The 17,966-nt window shown below is 39.9% G+C and overlaps 2 protein-coding genes across 3 annotated transcripts; one reads left to right on the forward strand and one right to left on the reverse strand.

The window, feature by feature from the left end:
- Positions 1–522: 522 nt before the first annotated feature.
- Brf (Brf RNA polymerase III subunit) lies at positions 523–17,946 on the reverse strand. 2 transcript variants are annotated; one of them, XM_068301773.1, is made up of 7 exons: positions 17,711–17,946; positions 17,277–17,645; positions 17,101–17,205; positions 2,300–2,449; positions 2,006–2,232; positions 921–1,947; positions 523–848 (listed from the first exon to the last, which is right to left on the reverse strand). In XM_068301773.1, exons 1-7 carry the CDS (start codon positions 17,781–17,783, stop codon positions 697–699), a joined length of 2,103 nt encoding a protein of 700 aa, XP_068157874.1. In that variant the 5' UTR covers positions 17,784–17,946; the 3' UTR covers positions 523–696. The 2 variants fall into 2 exon arrangements, with proteins under 2 accessions (XP_068157874.1, XP_068157875.1); XM_068301774.1 differs by lacking the exons at positions 17,101–17,205; positions 17,277–17,645; positions 17,711–17,946 and adding an exon at positions 5,219–5,332.
- On the forward strand, positions 5,475–16,726 carry lute (BTB/POZ domain containing protein 3 lute). Its single transcript, XM_068301771.1, is given in 5 exon segments — positions 5,475–5,619; positions 11,152–11,495; positions 13,572–14,120; positions 14,197–14,350; positions 14,417–16,726. Coding segments are annotated over 4 exon segments (2,463 nt in total). The 5' UTR covers positions 5,475–5,619; positions 11,152–11,200; the 3' UTR covers positions 15,882–16,726.
- Positions 17,947–17,966: the final 20 nt, after the last annotated feature.

Consider the following 17,966-nt stretch of genomic DNA (forward strand, 5'->3'; position numbering starts at 1 on the left):
ACGGGTGGCCGAGGCGAGTTGGCCACCAGGCCATGGAGTCAAGCCAAGTTTCTATGGCTCGACTGCAGCCTGCCTCAGGACTGAGAACTGAGGACCCAAGACCAAGGCCTGCGGAGTGCAAGAACACGAACTTCTATAACTACAAGCAGCACGACGGGCAAGGGGTGATAGGCGGTGCGGTGAGTAGTAGCAAAAAGCAAGCACAACAAAGTGCAAAACATGATTAAGAGTGAAATATTTATTTGCAGCACTTGGAGGCGCGCCACGGTCGCACTAACAATTAGAAGCAAACTACGAGAGAGTACAGCAGGGCCTATAGCAATAGCAACCCCGCGGCAACCCTCCCCCACACTGGCTGGCTTTGGTCTGGACTGCCGACACGGCTTAAACATGTAAATGGCTACGCTAAGAGGCCGTAGGGCAAGAAAGAGCGATGATTTAATGGCTGCTAACGCGCACAAAAAGGAAACTGCAACAAGTGCAAGAAGCAAGGCACAGAAGTGCCCATGAAAGACGACAGAGTTCTTAGGCAAAAAGCTTAATTTAATTGTATTATGAGTAAAATGCATACAACATAGACATTTGTACACATATACGATACAAGTATGTGTATATGTATAGGGATGTGTTTCCTTAGAGCTAAGAATGTTGTTATTAAAAACTAAATGCTATTTTTTGTTTGTTTTTATAAATTATCTAATAATCTTCTTCTTCGTCAAATCCATAGCCAAACTCATCGTCATCGCCGTCGCCTTGATTAAGCATGTCTTGGAGAGTGGCCTCTGGTTCAGCTTCCGGCTCGGCATCCACCTCATCCGCTTCAGCCTCTGGGTCTTCATCTAAATCATCTAAAAGCAGGTAAATACAATTTTCTTTAATCTATGCACACTTTAGTTAATTTTCGTTTTCGTTTTTCTTACCAGTTTCCATGAGAACAGCTGGCTTAGTGTCCACTGCTGGCTCCTTCTCCTGCACTTGGACAGGCAGTCCCATTTCTACCTTGGCGCGTTTACGACTTGGACCCGGTATCTCATAAGCTGGCTTAGACCTTCCACTCTTGGTCCTAATTATAGGTTCATCTTCAACTATAATTGCAGTTTTCTGCAACTCTTCAAGTGTAGTGGGCTTAATGTCGTGGGTGACTAGAGTACCTATATTTGTGGTTGTGGTGGTGGCGGCGGTGGCATTGGCGGTGGTGCTACTGCTGCCTGATGATGTCGAGGCTCCTTCATTTGTCAGCTCACCCTTAACATCGATCAGAGTCTTAAGAATTTCATAATTGATTTTACTCGAGATTTTCTTCTCTTGCAACATCTTTTCGATGGCCTCGCCTGCCGTTGAGGATGGTCCAATTATCTTTTTACGCGGCGGCTTACGTTTCTTTTTCTCTGGTTTTCCCTCTTCGCGCTCCTTAGCCAGACGTTCTTCTCGTTCTTTTTGCTCCTTAAGATATTCGGCATTTAGAGTTTGCCACATATTTAGTTTAGTCACAGCCTCCTCTTCAGTCAGCACATACTGATCCAGCTCATCGTCATTGAGATCATCAACGACAAGTTCCTGATCCTTGGTCTGTTTGGCCCTTTCGACATCTTCGAGATCGCTTTGTGTGACACGACAAATGGCCTCAATATCGGGACGTAATCCCTCGATGCCCGCCACCAAGCTATCTCCCTTGATATTTTCTTGTCTGTCGCCTTTGCATTCCTCTTGCGAGTCACCCTCAATAAACTCTTTGATCACCTTGGCATTAGATTGTTCGATAAACTGTCGCGACTCCTCCATTTCGAGATCGGTCTCGGAGAAACTTCTTGGTGAATCTGGCAGAGAACCGCTTTCACTTTTGCCTTTGGTAAACTGACGAAGTACACTTTTAGTGCATTTGCCTAGATCCTTTTCCAATTGGGCATCGATTTGCTTTTGCAGATCGGTCAGTTCGTGTTCGCCCATCTATAAGAGATTCATAAAAAGATTTTGGACATCATTTTGTATGTTGACATTTACTCACATCTTTAATACGCTCACGATCTTTTTTTCTTGCTGCCTTGAATGACGGCGGATCCTGTTCCCTCTCCAAGTCTACAGTCATGAATTCTTCAAGTGTTAGCCCACCCGAAGGTGTCTCGGCAAACTCGGATAGACGCTTGCGCAAGGTGGATTCATGAATCTTGACCACGCCTATAACATCGACCAGAGTCCGACTAAAATCATGCATGCGTGCGGCAATTAGCAAAGCTAACGAAAAGAGATTGGATTAAATTTTTATGACTTTTCAGAGGTTTATTTGCCGGGCCAGACTTACCTGCTCCACACAATCCTGTGGGTCGGCGACCTGAATGCATGCAATCCTTTTTCATGCGCTGCACGATTCGAAGCGCTGTCATGGACACTTCATGGGTTTTGGCTCCAAGTTGCAGTCGATTGGCGAATCGCATAATATATAAACAGGGATCTGCAACGAATTGCGGCAATAAGGAAGCAATTAATAACACAAAAAACAACAACAGGCAACAACATAAAACTATAAACATTGATCCAAGCAAACAAAACAATAAACAAGCAAACAGTGGTGGCATCTGATGAAGAACTTGTTCAACTTCGACCTTGAAGTCGTCGGCCAAGCCAATGAAATCGAAAACAGCCAATAAACCGGCCCCAAAACAGCCGAAAATGAAGAACAACAGCAACAACATCAACACCAACAACAATCTTGAACCCGAACTTCAAGACTCGATATTCAATTCGATTCATTCAACTTTTACAACAAGGCAATATGGGAGAGAGAGAGAGAACCGAACACGAGAGACAGAGAGTAACTGAGAAACTCAGAGAAACTGAATAATATCGCGCTCTTTTTGCAACGACTTAACACTTTTTTTTTTTATAGCATGCAATAGATTTTGTTGGCCATAAATCACATTCACATTGAAAACCATATGTGTATATATTGCGTATACGTCACGTATTTCTCAGCTCTGTTGCCTGGGATTAACGGGGTAATTAGTTCTATTTGGACTAGATGAAAGATAACCCAAGCCAAGCAGAGCCAACAAAAACAACAATGGACAGCTCAATTAACGCCTTGGTTTAGGCAAACACAAAACAGTCAAAAACAACAGCCAAAAGACTTGAGAAATAAAATAAAATGTCGAGACACAAATTGACTCATGGCAAATAAAACTTAGCACTAAACGCACTAGAAATAAGCGGTAAACACACTCGAGTCCACGACCTTGCCAAAGAGATCTGCGCTAAATACTTCATTAGCTTTGCGTTAAGAAGGGCGGCAACCGTCCTCTACGACTATTGCATAACGCGGCCAGCCGATAGTTACCAACATTTCGAAAATTTGCAAAAGTGGCGAGAGCATTTTAAAGAAGTTTATTTTCAGTTTTTGTTGTGTTTCCTAGACTGTTGCCTTTTAACAGAAAATATTTGTCTCTTATAGAGGTTGATGGCGAAATCTTTAATTGGTGTGGTTTGGCATTATTCTCTCTTGGTCCCTGAATAGAGTTGAATAGAGACAAATTCTTAAACCTTCACTAGACCTTTCCATTTTACTTTCTTTAATCTTTAATTTTCTTCTTTTTTGCTGTATAGAGAGTTTACTTATTGAAAGTAGATAATAATTAATTTGGGCTTCACTTGAAACTATCTATCTAAGCAATCTACTCATAATGTAGATCCGGCTTATACAAAAACATGAATTAACCTAGGGAAATATTTAGACAAACCTAGTTAAATTCTTTCGACCATGCCAAATATCTTTTCTTGATAAGTAACTATTAAATACTAAATTTAGTCTAGGAATTTTTGGTTTCGAAATATCTATATGGTTAGTAGTAATGGACAGCAGGCAACTGGCGGTGATTAAATGTCAACCCCCTTACAACTGGGGACAAGGGCAGAAAGGGAAAAACCTGTCAAAGTCTCTCGCTAACTGTGCTCAAACGATGTGAACACAAATTGTGAAAGAAAAAGAGAGAGAGAGAGAAAAAAAACAATATTTATTAAACCTTAATGAATGCGCACATTTTGAGAAGAAGCAGCATCAACACCCTCTATATCTATATATATACACCCCGCCCACCACAGATCTCGAGTGTTCCACTTGAAAAATGATGCCTGAAAACTGGGGAACTGTGACTGCCGCCAACTGCCGACTACCGACTACTGACTACTGCATTGACCCTTCAGCACAGCCACCGAAGCAGCAGCACCCACTCATCTACAGCAGCTGTTGCTAGTGCCACTGCTTGACAGTTGCCCAACGGATCTATATGAAGTGGAGGGGTGGCCCGTGGCCCGGAGACGGCGGCTGTGGGCGTGGGGAGGCATTGCAACTGCTGCTAATGGTTTCTTAATGTCTCCTCGTCTCACCGCCGGCACTCCAACTGGTCGGTGGCTAGCTATCTTAACTGCACCACTAGCTAGTGAAATTATTATTATTTAAAGTTTATTTTTGCGTTTGTCATGACGGCAATTATCGTTTTGGGCGCGTCGCAACTGCCTCCGACGACCGACCAACCACCCACCCCACTCCACCGCCACCTTTTCCTGCCTTTTTGGCCAACACTCGCTCGCTGATTACTTGGCGTTTTTCTCTCAACCCCTTCCTGCTCCCTTCATTTTGAAAAATGCCAGCAGTTTTCGGTAAGTGAGCGCAATTAACTGTTTTAATTGTTTTGTAATTCTAGGCAACTATTAATAAAATATTAATGATTGTAGTGACAATTACCTAAATACTTATACAATGTACATACAAAAGAATTATATATGTATATAAAAAAGTGAGCATAAATCGACATTATGCTAAGGCTTAGTTGTTCAAATTTGTAGAATTCTAGGTCATTTTTGAAGTTTTATGGTCTTGTTAAACTTTACTGGTAGGACCCTTAAAGGACCTTTAATTTTGTTGCATACTTATGCGAGCAGGCCATGTGCAAGTTCTCATTCAGTAAGATGACTTTATTTAAGAATTAAAAGTATTATGATACCTACATGAATTCTATTAGGATCTGGACAATCAAAATAAACTGAAGGTCAGATATTTTTAAGTTCCCACTTCTGTTAAGACAAAACTCCGTCGTTTGCCATCGTAAATCTGAGTTACACTCTAAAATGGCTGTTAACAGTTGCTAATGACGACAGATAACTATTTTGCACCCAATAAAGCTAATCTGGATGGGTAAGTATAAGTGAAAGAAGTTGTAATACTTGCCAAACTGAATTTCTGCGTTTCACATAAAATGAATAACTTAAATCGCATGCGATAAAATTTACGCCCCAAGACGGCTACCTGTCGATGTTCGTGTGGACTCACTCGATCGGCTGGGTGAGATTGGTGAGATTAAAGACTGAGGCAGAGAGGTTTTAAACCGAGTTGGTTGTTGGCTAACTGGCCGACTGGCAGCTGGCAACGGGGTTTGGGTCTGAGTCTGTCTCTCACTATGAATCCGTTCGTTGACTTGCGCGCACACAACGCATTGAAGTCGCGTTGAATCGACGCGCCTGCGCTGAGTAATAATAAGTTAAAACAAAAAATAAAATAAAACATAAAAAACTTCAACCACATGTGAAATTTAAATAGTTGCCAAGAGAAGAAGAATTTGACAAATCTTGGTAATTTCTTATTTCTTTTAATATAATAATAACAAGAAGTGCGCAGAAACGATGTTTTTTTTGGTTTTGCCCATTCCTCTTTTGAGCCGGTAACAAAAATAATAACAAAAGACAAACAAAAAGCGAAGAACCGTCTTTAAGTGAAGTGCCAAATGAAATAACAGTTTTAATTTTATCACCAATTATTCATCATGTTTTGGCAGAAGACCCCCCCCGTTTGACTCCTCCCCCTCCCTTCTTCACAGTCTTTGTCTCACACGATTTCTGTAGTGCTTATGCTTCAATGCCAGCAATGTAAACAATATTCAAGTTTAATTTAAATGACTAAACAGTCATAGATAAAACGAAGAGCAATTTTTAACTAATTGATTGCCTAGATAACAAGTGTATAAGCCCACCCCATCAGTCCACACCACCGCCAAGCAACGGCCCCACCACAAAGCACCACGAAACTTCAGCAGCAGCAGCCACAACATGCGAGAGATGCACAACACCATCTGAAATCAAGTGAAGGTCATGCCAACATCGTGCCTGGCATAAAGAAAGTGCATGAGAGGAATGTTAAAAGAAATCACATAATCATATTGACATTGATTTCAATCAGCCAGAAGAGATCTAAAGTTCTCGCATCAAATGTCATTTGGATTAATCAAAAAATCTTGGAAAAATGATGTGGAAAATATTTGTCGAATTCTGAATGGTGAAAAACGTACAGAACCAATCTTGCCATAACATACAACAAACAAACAGTGGATTTAAGCCTTAACTTAATGTTTCTCTTTTGTTTCACCAAAGTTAAAACGTTGAAGTTTTTAAATAAAAAGGGAAACTTTATCACTTTTGAAACAGCAAAAGAAAATTTTACAAAATTTATCATTTATTTTGACGCTTATTTTGTCAGGGTTTTCCATTATCTTAGATAAGTTTTAACTTTTATTACAACGTCAAAATTTTCTGGAGGAATTTCGTAGGTGTTAAAAAAAATAATTAGCAATATATTATAAAATTTTGAGCGCTTTGTTATTTGGAGAAATTATATTTTACACATGTTTGAATAGCAGTAGTTTCCTTCAATCTTAAAGATCAAGAACAGACTCTAGGATTATCTACTTTTAGAGGCCCTTTTTGTTAAGCAATCAGAGGATTCTTATCAGAAGATGAATCTATATTATTAGATATCATTTATTGATAATTCAAAACGGCAGGCAACTATCACATTATGAGTCTCAACGAACTTGCAAAATTCTTACAAAGCAATTTTATTTGCTTGTCACAAAAAGTGTTAAAGCCCAATGAGAGATGATGAGGCATTTTTGCCACACAACGACGACTTTGGAAATGTAGAACGGATGAAATCTCTTTAGGCGCAGTTACTTGAGTAAATAATTGTGAATTCTGTATGGCACTTGAGAGAATCTTGTCAGATTGTATGAAGGGAAGGAGGGGGGAACTTTGTTGTTGAAACAATGCATTTCTTTAACAATTGAGTCTCTATAATTTCATGTCTAATATGCTTTGAGTTAATTGCTACTCATTTAACTATAAATTACAATGTTTTAAAAGGTGATTTTGTAATGACAGTCCCCGTACACTCAAGATAAGCCCAATCGCGACTTCCCCATTCGGATTTTAGGGGTCTGATGAGAGAGTTAAGGTATTTCCAAGAAAAACAAAAAAAACTTTGCTCTATCGACGATGGGGACACACGCGGAAAGAGCAAAGATCGCTCAAAGTATTTTATAATATTATAAGCTGAACGAAAATGGCTTTCTAGTTATTCTGAGCAAACATTGGCTAATAGCTGCTCATTGAAATTCTGTTGGCGACAAAAACTGAGATGAGGGACATGAATATTTCAATATACATATTAAAAGACGAAAAACCTGATGACAATTTTTAGGCATGGCCAATAAGAATTGATCGAAATTTAAGCAAATAAGCTTAGAAAATACGTAAAACTGAAACGGATACCGAAGGCCACGTCGAAGTGTCAATACCCTTTTAAACTGTATGCCACAGTAAGAAATAATTTTAAATCAACTATTTCGGAGACATATTTGGATAACTGATTTGGAGCTGCATATATGGGATAGATAATTACAATAATAGCAAACAAATTGAAACAACTTGTTTCCGCTTAAACAAATATTTACGAAAAATAACTAATATACTTTTTTATGAAAGGGAAATAAAACTCGTTTCTCGTAGCCACATAAATAAGTACAATTCAGCAAATCTGTCACAAGAATCGAACAAAATGAACAGATTTGTGCTTGGCTTTTATGTTCCTTCTTATTCACATTTATTATTGATCTTTTTTGAAGTTTTTTTTCTGCAAATCATGGTGTTTTGAAAAACGCATTTGAAAACGAATGCGGGGGAGGTCCCTTCCATCCCCCCAGTAAGAATTGTGAAACACTTGAAAGAATATAAATTGAGTACAGGCAGCAAAACGTATTTGAAATCAACAAGTCATTAGGCCAAAATGCAGAATGACTTACACAAAAAATAGAAGAAACTATGAAAATATGCGAATAAATCGAGAAACGGAGAGAGAGCGAAAAACCTAAATACTTGTGCATAAAGAAATATGGGAAAACTGCATGTTAATGTCTATAAAATTATCTGCAAATTAAAGCGTCTATGATAGGAAAAAAACAAAACAAAAAACCGCAAACGGCTAGTCTCAGAGCCATTGAAAGACCAAAAGCAACCAAACACCGCAACCGACAGTCGACACCTGACTGTCTGTTTGGCTGTCTGACTAATTGCGAAACAACCTAAGGGCACTTGAAACGAGGCATAAAGCGATGTACATACACATTTCAGATACATTTGGGTGCCAAATGCATCAAAGATACACACAGACACACGCCTCCCAATGAAGAAAAGGGTGCGAGGTGGTGTGAGGTAAAGAAACAAGATAAAGAACAAAAACTTTACGAAATTTTCACACTCTTTAGTCTCAGATTTGCTTAAAGTTATTCTTTTGATGAATTATTAAGGACAGCTTGATCTTTTGAGTTTTAACTCAAACAAGTTTAGCCCATTTTACAATTTAAAAACTTGCCAATAAGCCGAGTAATGTATAGGGCGCAGTTTAACTTCAATAATGATCTGGCACTTGGTCAAAATTTGTGGCTAAAATGGTTAACTGTTAACTGTTCACGCTGAGCATCTAACTGACTTGTCCTGCTAAACCACCTTTAGTTTAAAAAGACATCTATGCATATTTGGTATATATCTTAATTCTCGAGTGGAAATTTTAAATGTTTTTTGAAGTGGCAAGATCGACAAGAACCTGTCCAGCATGCACACAACAAATTAAACAATAAACCCTTTTTTCAAACTCAAATCTGTTTATGATGTCATCTTTTTAACTAATTGCAAGCCACACAGATAATTTCATCATAATGCCCTCCAACTCCTCGCCTAATGAAAAAAATTCTCTGGCAGACAAAAAAGCCAAAAACTCGGACAATCACACATAAGGCCAAGAAACATAATGAAGTGTAGCGATAAATCGGAAGATAGACAACACGAACAGTTCGACTAGCCACGTGACTGAATGGCCGGTTCAGAGCACGGCTCACTAGGTCGAGAATTGGTCTTGGCTGGGGGGTTATTTCACCACAGAGGAGGGGGTCTTGGGTTCCCCATATTGAAGCTAATCAGGTAAAAAGTTATCCGATTGCAAAATGTGCAATATTTTTCTTTTTCTTTTTTTTTTTTTTTTTGTCTTGTAAAATGAAGAGCAAATCACTAAATAATGAGAAAACAAAAGACAAAAGACCAGCAAAAGCCACAGAAATAAGACAACTCTTCACTTTTTCTTCGTTGGTTAGGTTTTTGGTTGCGGTTTTCATTTCGTTATGTATGTACCTATGTACATAAATATATTTCGTTTTTTTTTTTTTTTTGGGTGAGCGTGTAATGAGGAAATAAAAATTGAAAGTGTTACGCGGGCGTCGCCGTCGTCGTCTTTGGCTGATGTCTGCTGACCCGGGGCTGGGGCAAGGCGGTGGGCAAACTGGGTCGCCGTTTGCAATTAAAGAGGCAATGAAAACCGAAGAAAATAAAAACAAAAGTGTAAAAAAAAAACTACAAAAATTAACGCAAAAAACTTGTAATGCTAACATAACACCAAATTTATTAAGAAAAACTTTATATATGTATGATGAAATGGCACAACGACTTCAAGATGCCCTTATGTAGGGCAAATGGCTCAAGGGAATTCACTATTATCATTTAAAATGGACAAGTCACAGTCTTAACTATACAAATTTGTGACCAAGAGTCAGCAGCACTTTACATCATCTGTAAATCGCGTTGAGTTCCCTACAAACACAAAGAACCTGATATACCCAACCTTTCGCTATACTACAGATACGGATTGGTTCAAGAGGGGCACATCGAATAGTTAATGTAAACCGCAGTCAAAGTGCTAAAAGCCACAGCGGAAAATAAAGAAAGAAATACTTAAAATATACTTTAGACCGAAAACTCAAATCAAAGGGAACAATACAATACAATGAATAATAAACGTGTGTGTGACGTGAATATTAAGTCATTCGATTAATTTAGCATAAATTGCATATGCGTTTCGCATAGAGTAACAAAAAGCCAAAATCAAAAGATCAGCATCTACATATATGTAAGTTATTGCGTATATAGAGAGAAGAATCGTTTATGGAATCTCTAAAATTTTGATGAATGGCAAATGAGATAAGCCCAAAAAAAAAAAAAAAAAACAGATGACAACTATTTAATCTTAAGACAGTTTATTGGAACTACCAGTGGCTACATTTCTTTTTTGGCATCATTACACACCGAGTAACAAACTAATTAATTAGCACATTGAATCAAAAATCCAACTAATTAGTCGCACATCAGATGAGATAATGCTATCCTCTCTGCTTAGCTCTTTTCCCATTGCCGGAAGCATTCGAAGCATGGAATTTTAGTTTCATTGAGTGCCAAACGAATTCCACCTCTCCCACTCCTCTTAAAAACCACCTGCACTTGCTCCACCTCCTCTCCACATAGAGATGACGCGTCAAAAAAAGTCTATGTGCGTCGTATTGCCGGTTTTGTTTTGGTTACAGACTTCGCATTGCCAATTAAAACAAATAGCCGCTTGCATAATCTCCTCTCTCTCTCGCTGTCTTTCCGTCTCTCTCTCTTTCTCTGTCTCCCTGACCAGTTGGTGTTATGTTGTTTGGAGAGGAGGAGAAGAAACTTGTGAAGACTTGGCCTAAAAGTGACCCAAAGCATGCAAGGCCAGCAGCAGCAGCAGCGCCTCATAGATTACATTAACTTCCTGGGACTAACATGAAATAAACACCAAAAACAGCGACAAATGCGTGTGGAAGTGGAAATGGAAGTGAAAGTGCAACATGTTCACCGCAAATAACTGAGCGAGAGAAAGAGAAAGAGGCTGGCAGATACACTGAGAGAAAATTCAATCATTCGGTGTAGTTTTTCCAAAATTTAACCAAATAATTTTCCATATTTTTGTAATATTTCTTGCAGCAAGCCTAAAGGATGACAAAAGGATGATGATAACGATGATGATTCAAAGATGATTGAAGCTTTTGCAAATCATTTAAGCAGTCATCTAGGACGACATCTATTCTATTGGGCCATTGATAGCACTGTGGTGCCAACTGGCAGCGTCGGCCTCAATCTGCGTCTCTCCGAGCTAATTAACAAATTTCACGGCCCCCTTGAACGGGGTGTGCAGGTGTTGGATCATTTGCTGACGCTCGAGGAGGACGATTTTGCTGGCCATTGGGGCAGCGCGTATGCCCATAATTATGAGCCAGAGTATGCGGCTCGTGTACCGGAAAATCAAGAGATGCCGCCACCGGAGTACAGTGAGTAGAAATTAACAATTCTAGAAATCCGAAAGCAATAAAAAGGGAAGAGGGCATAAAAGTAAACTTTGAGATGGGTCCACTGAAATTTGGCTAGTGACAAAATTTAAAATCGATTTTTGTATTGATTTTGGTTTTGGTAGAGGTCAACAACATTATTTGTTGTTGGTTTGGCGGGAGCTCTGCAAACTGGTTTCATCTGTGAATGTGCTAAGAGATAAACAAACCTTGAACAGTGGCAACGACGATGACCAAAGCCAACAAAGACTGACATAAAAGCAAAGCAAAGGCAAATCAAATTCAAGTTCAAATTTCAAATTCAATAAATAAATCAAAAATAATAAAGACCGAAAAAAAAAAACAACAAAAATAAGTCAAGTTGAAAGCTGCTGTTGTTGGTCAGGCTAAGCATATGCAAATTTTAAAGCGAATCGCGTTTTGAGAGCAGAAAAGCCATCACCAGCAATATGAGCTCCTCCTTCACGTATGCATTAACGTTGCTATATAGAGTGGGCAGCATGACGGAAATACATATTAGTCGAATGGCCATGATATAATCAACGAATTACGAAACTCGAACGGAAAACAAATCTCATTTCAAATTCAAAACACGCGCTCTTTTCAATCAACCATTATTTAACACTGCAAACACTAGTGTTAGGCAACACTGACATCGTCGAGTGTGACCAGTCGTCAACAGATTTGTCTCTCATAAGAACGGGAGAGAGAAAAGAAAAGAAGGAAAAAAAACAAAGCAGAAAAATATCAAGAAAATATTTTAATTAAAAAGACATGACCAATTAAATTGCAGTTTAACTGTAAATTGTGTCATTGCAGAAGCAAAAGTCATGTGCATCATATGTGAATAGCTAGTCTTACTATATTTCTCTTTCTCTCGCTTTCTGCGTGAGTGTATGTATGTGTTTGTGTGGCGACCTCCAAAAGTGAAAAATAAAAAATTGCAATTGCGTTGCCATGGCCAACAACAATCATAGTAATAATAATGGCAATAATAATGCACTAAATCGTCTCTCCCTGAAATCGGCCAACAAACGAAACCAGGAATCCATGTCACATTCCCAGCCAAATGGCGGCGGCTGGATAAACGGTAAGAACAACTAACTATGTGGGTGCGAGCGGGAGGTAAAAGCAGATAATGCAGGTGATGGGACTGCGGCGCCTACTTCTAAACCCCCCTCCTACCCAATGACAATGTCTCATTACTATTTGCTGATGTCTGAGATTTATTGATTTTCCCCACACACACAAACATACTCAAAAGAGGGGCGTTGGGGGGAAGAAGGGGCGAGACACCTCTATGGGCTGCTGGGGCACCCCCCGTGCTAAAAGTCGCGCGCTGCGGATTTACAAAAAAAAACAACAACAAAAAACATCTACAACAAACGGGCACTGCGCTGCTATTTTTGGATGCTCTCGCTCCACTTTGTCTCTTTCGTTGCGTGCAGAAGAGAATTTCGATAACAGGGGAGACACAACGACATCACCTGCACATTGGGACAGAACATTTCTGTGTCGTTATTAACATTAAATTTTAAAGCATATATACAACGTAGATTTATGAATTGAAACTCTAATTTTTGGCACTATTATCTAAAATAAATAATAATATTGAATGATAAGACACAAAGAACCCATTTAACTGATAGCTTGAACATTTGAATAATGATTATGAGTGTCGTCTCTCAAAATATGCAGCCAAAACAATCAACAACAATTTTGCATTATCTTATCTGGTTAATATGAAGATAGGATGGCATTCAATTTTGTTACAACTTTTTTGTACCACGGTGCACTGTGCCTCAAAGACACTGCGCCGTCATTGCTGCTTCTGCTGACTGCATGGCGACAATGTGTATTTTTGTTATTTATGATGCGAACTGCGCGCGACAACGGTAACCAGCGGAAGTAAGGGGTCGCCCGCCAGTTGGCATTCGGCCTGTTCCAATGTGGGAACGCATATTGCAGTCGCTAGAGAAATTTGGTTGGTTGGGTGGCAGGATCAGATACTAATAATACTATATTTCTCAAATATAAATCCTTTTATTTCTATTCCAGTGGAGACTCTCAACAATGGCAACGGATTGCTGCACTCACCGCCTCACAATCATCAACAGCAGCAGCAGCAACAACAAAGGGGAGGAGGAGTAGCTCTATCGCCACCAGGGGGAGGTGGACCATCGGGCAGTTCGGCGGATCACAATATACAAATAACTCAGCCAATTAGTGCACCATCTTCACCTCTAGCCTCACCGGGAGCTGTCAATGGAGGAGGAGGTGGTGTCGTCAGCGGAATCGGCGTTGGCATTGGCAGTCCAACTGCATTTTGCCTACCCTCTGGATCGGGGGCGGCACAAGCTGCAGCAGCGATAGCAGCCGCTGCAGCCACTTTAAACACACATACGCCCACCAGCGGCAGTGGCTCGTATGTTTGCTCAGCTGGCACAAATAGTAGCAGCAGCTATGCGGCAGTTGGTGCATCTAATGCCATTGACACAGCCGATCCCAACTGGCAAGCCAGCAAGGCAACCGTATTAGAGCGAAATGCGGCCATGTTCAACAATGAGTTAATGTCCGATGTGACCTTCGTTGTGGGTGGCGAATTTGGTAAGTGTTTGAGATGATGATAGTTTAATGATGGTCAATCAAGTCTAAGAGTGAATCACAGATGAATCTTTTGCAGATAATGATCCTGTACAAACAATACCCGCGCACAAATATATATTGGCCACAGGCAGCTCAGTCTTTTATGCCATGTTCTATGGTGGATTGGCGGAGAACAAGCAGGAGATCAAGGTGCCTGATGTAGAGCCGACAGCCTTTCTAACATTGTTAAGGTAAGTAGTCTTAAAAAGAACTAAAACCCAAAGCTTATTCTTCCCCACACACTATTTTTCACTCAGATACCTCTATTGTGATGAAATCAAATTGGAACCAGAACATATTTTGGCCACTCTTTATGCAGCTAAGAAGTATATTGTTCCCCATTTGGCTCGTGCATGCGTCAACTATCTTGAGGTTAAGTTGACGGCAAAAAACGCCTGCCTACTTCTCAGTCAATCGCGTCTTTTCGAGGAGCCCGAACTGATGCAGCGTTGCTGGGAAGTGATCGACGCTCAGGCCGAGATGGCGGTTAAGTCCGAAGATTTCGTGGATATTGATCTAAAGACATTCGAGTCGATATTGTCACGCGAGACGCTAAATTGCAAGGAGATTCATCTGTTTGAGGCCGCCCTAAATTGGGCCCTTAATGCCTGCGAGAAGATGAGCATCGATGAGACGCCGCAGAATAAACGTAGATTGTTGGGACAGGCATTGCATTTAATACGTATACCCACAATGACGCTCGAGGAGTTTGCCAATGGAGTGGCTCAGACAGGGATTCTAACGTCCCAGGAGACAATCGATATGTTCTTGCATTTTACAGCGAAAGTGAAGCCAATTTTGGGTTTCCCAACACGTTCCCGTGCCGGTCTAAAGACCCAAGTGTGCCATCGTTTCCAATCCTGTGCGTATCGCTCAAATCAGTGGCGCTATCGTGGACGCTGTGATTCCATACAATTCTCAGTGGATCGTCGCATTTTCATTGTTGGCTTTGGCCTCTATGGATCCTCAACAGGGGCTGCCAATTACAATGTGAAGATTGAGCTCAAACGTCTGGGACGGACACTGGCCGAAAATGATACAAAATTCTTCTCGGATGGCTCTAGCAATACCTTCCATGTATTCTTCGAGAATCCCATACAAATTGAGCCCGAATGCTATTACACTGCATCAGTAATACTCGATGGCAATGAGCTGAGCTTCTTTGGCCAAGAGGGCATGTCCGAGGTGCTGATGGGTAATGTGACATTCCAGTTCCAATGCTCATCGGAAAGTACAAATGGCACTGGAGTGCAAGGTGGTCAGATACCGGAATTGATATTCTATGGGCCAACTAGTCCTGTGACCGCTTTAAGTTCACCAACAAATTCCTTGTGTGCCACGCCCATTGGAGGTGGTGGCATAACTGGAATGATTGGCGCAAGCGGCACAGGAAATGGCAGCACAAATGGGCCAGCAGCAACAGGTGCAACTACAACGGCAGTGGCAACAACTGTCGGTGGCAATAATGTAAATAATGCTGGCGCTGCTGTTGAGGAATTGGCGGAGACAACCACTGGGAGTAGCAGCAGCACCTGATGCGCACAGCTCTACTGCGCTGAATGGCAGGGCGCTTGCTATTATCGTCAACAGCAGCAGCAACAGCATCATCAACAACAACCACAAAGGAGACCAACAACATCAACAAACAAAGCACAGAATATACAAAACAGAAGAAACTCATGGGTTTTCAGTGCCAGTCAGCAGGGCAAATTGGAGTTTTAAGCAGATATAACCGTTATATACATATATATATACACTATAATATAGTAGAGTGCTCTAGTTTTCATATTAATCCTATACAATTATAGTCTGTTGGTATATATACACAATATATACACCTATATTTCCAAATCGAATCCATAGAAGTAGAAAAAATACAAAATACGTTCCACAACATTTGAAACGTTGCAAAAAGATGGTAGATGGGGTAGAAAAGTAAGACGGGGTTTACGCAATAAGCTAATGAAAATCGGGGCAATCAGTCAACCAATATTCTAAATAAAAGACACACAACATACACCACAAACACACACACACACTCATATATAAACACACTCCATGAAAGCATATATATATACATCTATTTTGCCAGCATATTCTATATATACTCTATATATATTTGAAAAATCATAAAACATGTTGAATCGCATACGAATTTGAAAGCCAAGTTAACCAGTTAACAAGAAATCTCTTGTTGTACCAATTGAAAAGTCATATAGTAGTAAAAAATGAATTATAGTAGCCACATTAATAATCCTAAATTGTCAAATAGATTCTAATGTATCTTTCATTCATATATACATACATTATACATATTATGACATCTATTATTATTGTTCTTTTTTAACGCACAACAATCAAATTTTATGTTCAATCTTTAACTTTTTCTTTTTGATAAGTTTCTGTTTGAAAAACTGTACTGATATTTTCTCTCTGGTTTGTTTAAAAAGTATATACATATGTATTTATACTTGAGTATATACGTTATCCTATACGATATGGTTATGAATCTTAATAATATTATGTACTTCAATTAAATAAAATACATTTAACCGATTTCTAGCGAACTTTTCAAAATGTATGCCAATTATTACGGAAATTTGGTCTAAAAGTATTCTGAAGGTAATTGGAAATTATAAAGAATAAGTTTTATCTATGAGCAGGTAGAGTAAATAATAGTGGAGAACTTGCTACCCACTCTTTGCAAAATTGTATGAAACATGCTGCTTGGTGGCAATTAGTTTCAAAAGAAAGACGAGTCACCAAAAGGTTACTTGCTTACAAATCAAAAGAATCCATGAATTAGTTTCAAAAGAGAGACGAGGAGCGAGTCACATGAAGATTACTTTCTTTTTTAAGAAATTAATATAAAATCAAAGCATCAGTGAAGAATTATCCCTTTAGTTGAATAGTATATATAAGAATAGATGTGTTCACTCACCCACAGACGGAATATTGATGCAGAGAGCGTGTGATAGCTTTAAATAGGTACGTCCCAGTTCGTATGAACAAATCTGTTGAACATCGCTAATATCAATGAGTAAATCTGTTATAAAGAGAATTTAATTAGTTTAACCCTGCGGTGGTCACTTTGGTCGTTGGCTGGTGGCCACTCACGTGAAGTTCCTTCGGTGCGGCAGGTCATATAGACACAGGCCGCATATATGTGGGTGCTTTTGCGACCACGTGTCAGATGACGACCCAAAGCCATTTTGAAGAAATTCAGAGCAGTGTCCGCATAATGCTGGGACAGCTGCAGCTGCTGACACAATAATGTAATATCCTTTTTGGCCTTTTTGATGGTGACTTCCCGTGATTCTGTGCCAGAGCCGACTTGGAATTTGCCATAACCATAGTTGGTGGCCCCGCCCGAGGATTCAGCGGACACAAACTGTCCAATGGCAACTGCTCCATGGCCAGCTTCTTCGAACTGTACCTCGGATACAATGAGCGAATCCTCCAGCACAGATCCACAGTTCATACACACTGAAAATTACATGATTAGACATTGGAGTGTCAAGACCGGTAGGGATTGGTGGACTAGTACTAACCCCGATCACCGCGTGCATTGTCCTCCTCGATCTCGTTGGAGCCACAGTTGCGGCATTTCAATCCTGATGACATTTTGATTGCTGATGAAGATTTGCTTCGACTCCGTTAGTTAGAGGTTCATTTAAAGTGCTTCTCATTTGGTCCTTTGCATTTTTGACGTCCGTCTAAACAATTTATTTAAAATCTTTGCAATTTTAATTGTTGTTGTGTGAAAGGTTGCAACCGTCTAGTGTGGCCAGCCACCGCCTGCTATCC

This window comes from Drosophila tropicalis, unplaced genomic scaffold, assembly GCF_018151085.1.
Source record: "Drosophila tropicalis isolate 14030-0801.00 unplaced genomic scaffold, ASM1815108v1 contig_878, whole genome shotgun sequence".
Taxonomy (NCBI): Eukaryota; Metazoa; Arthropoda; class Insecta; order Diptera; family Drosophilidae; genus Drosophila; species Drosophila tropicalis.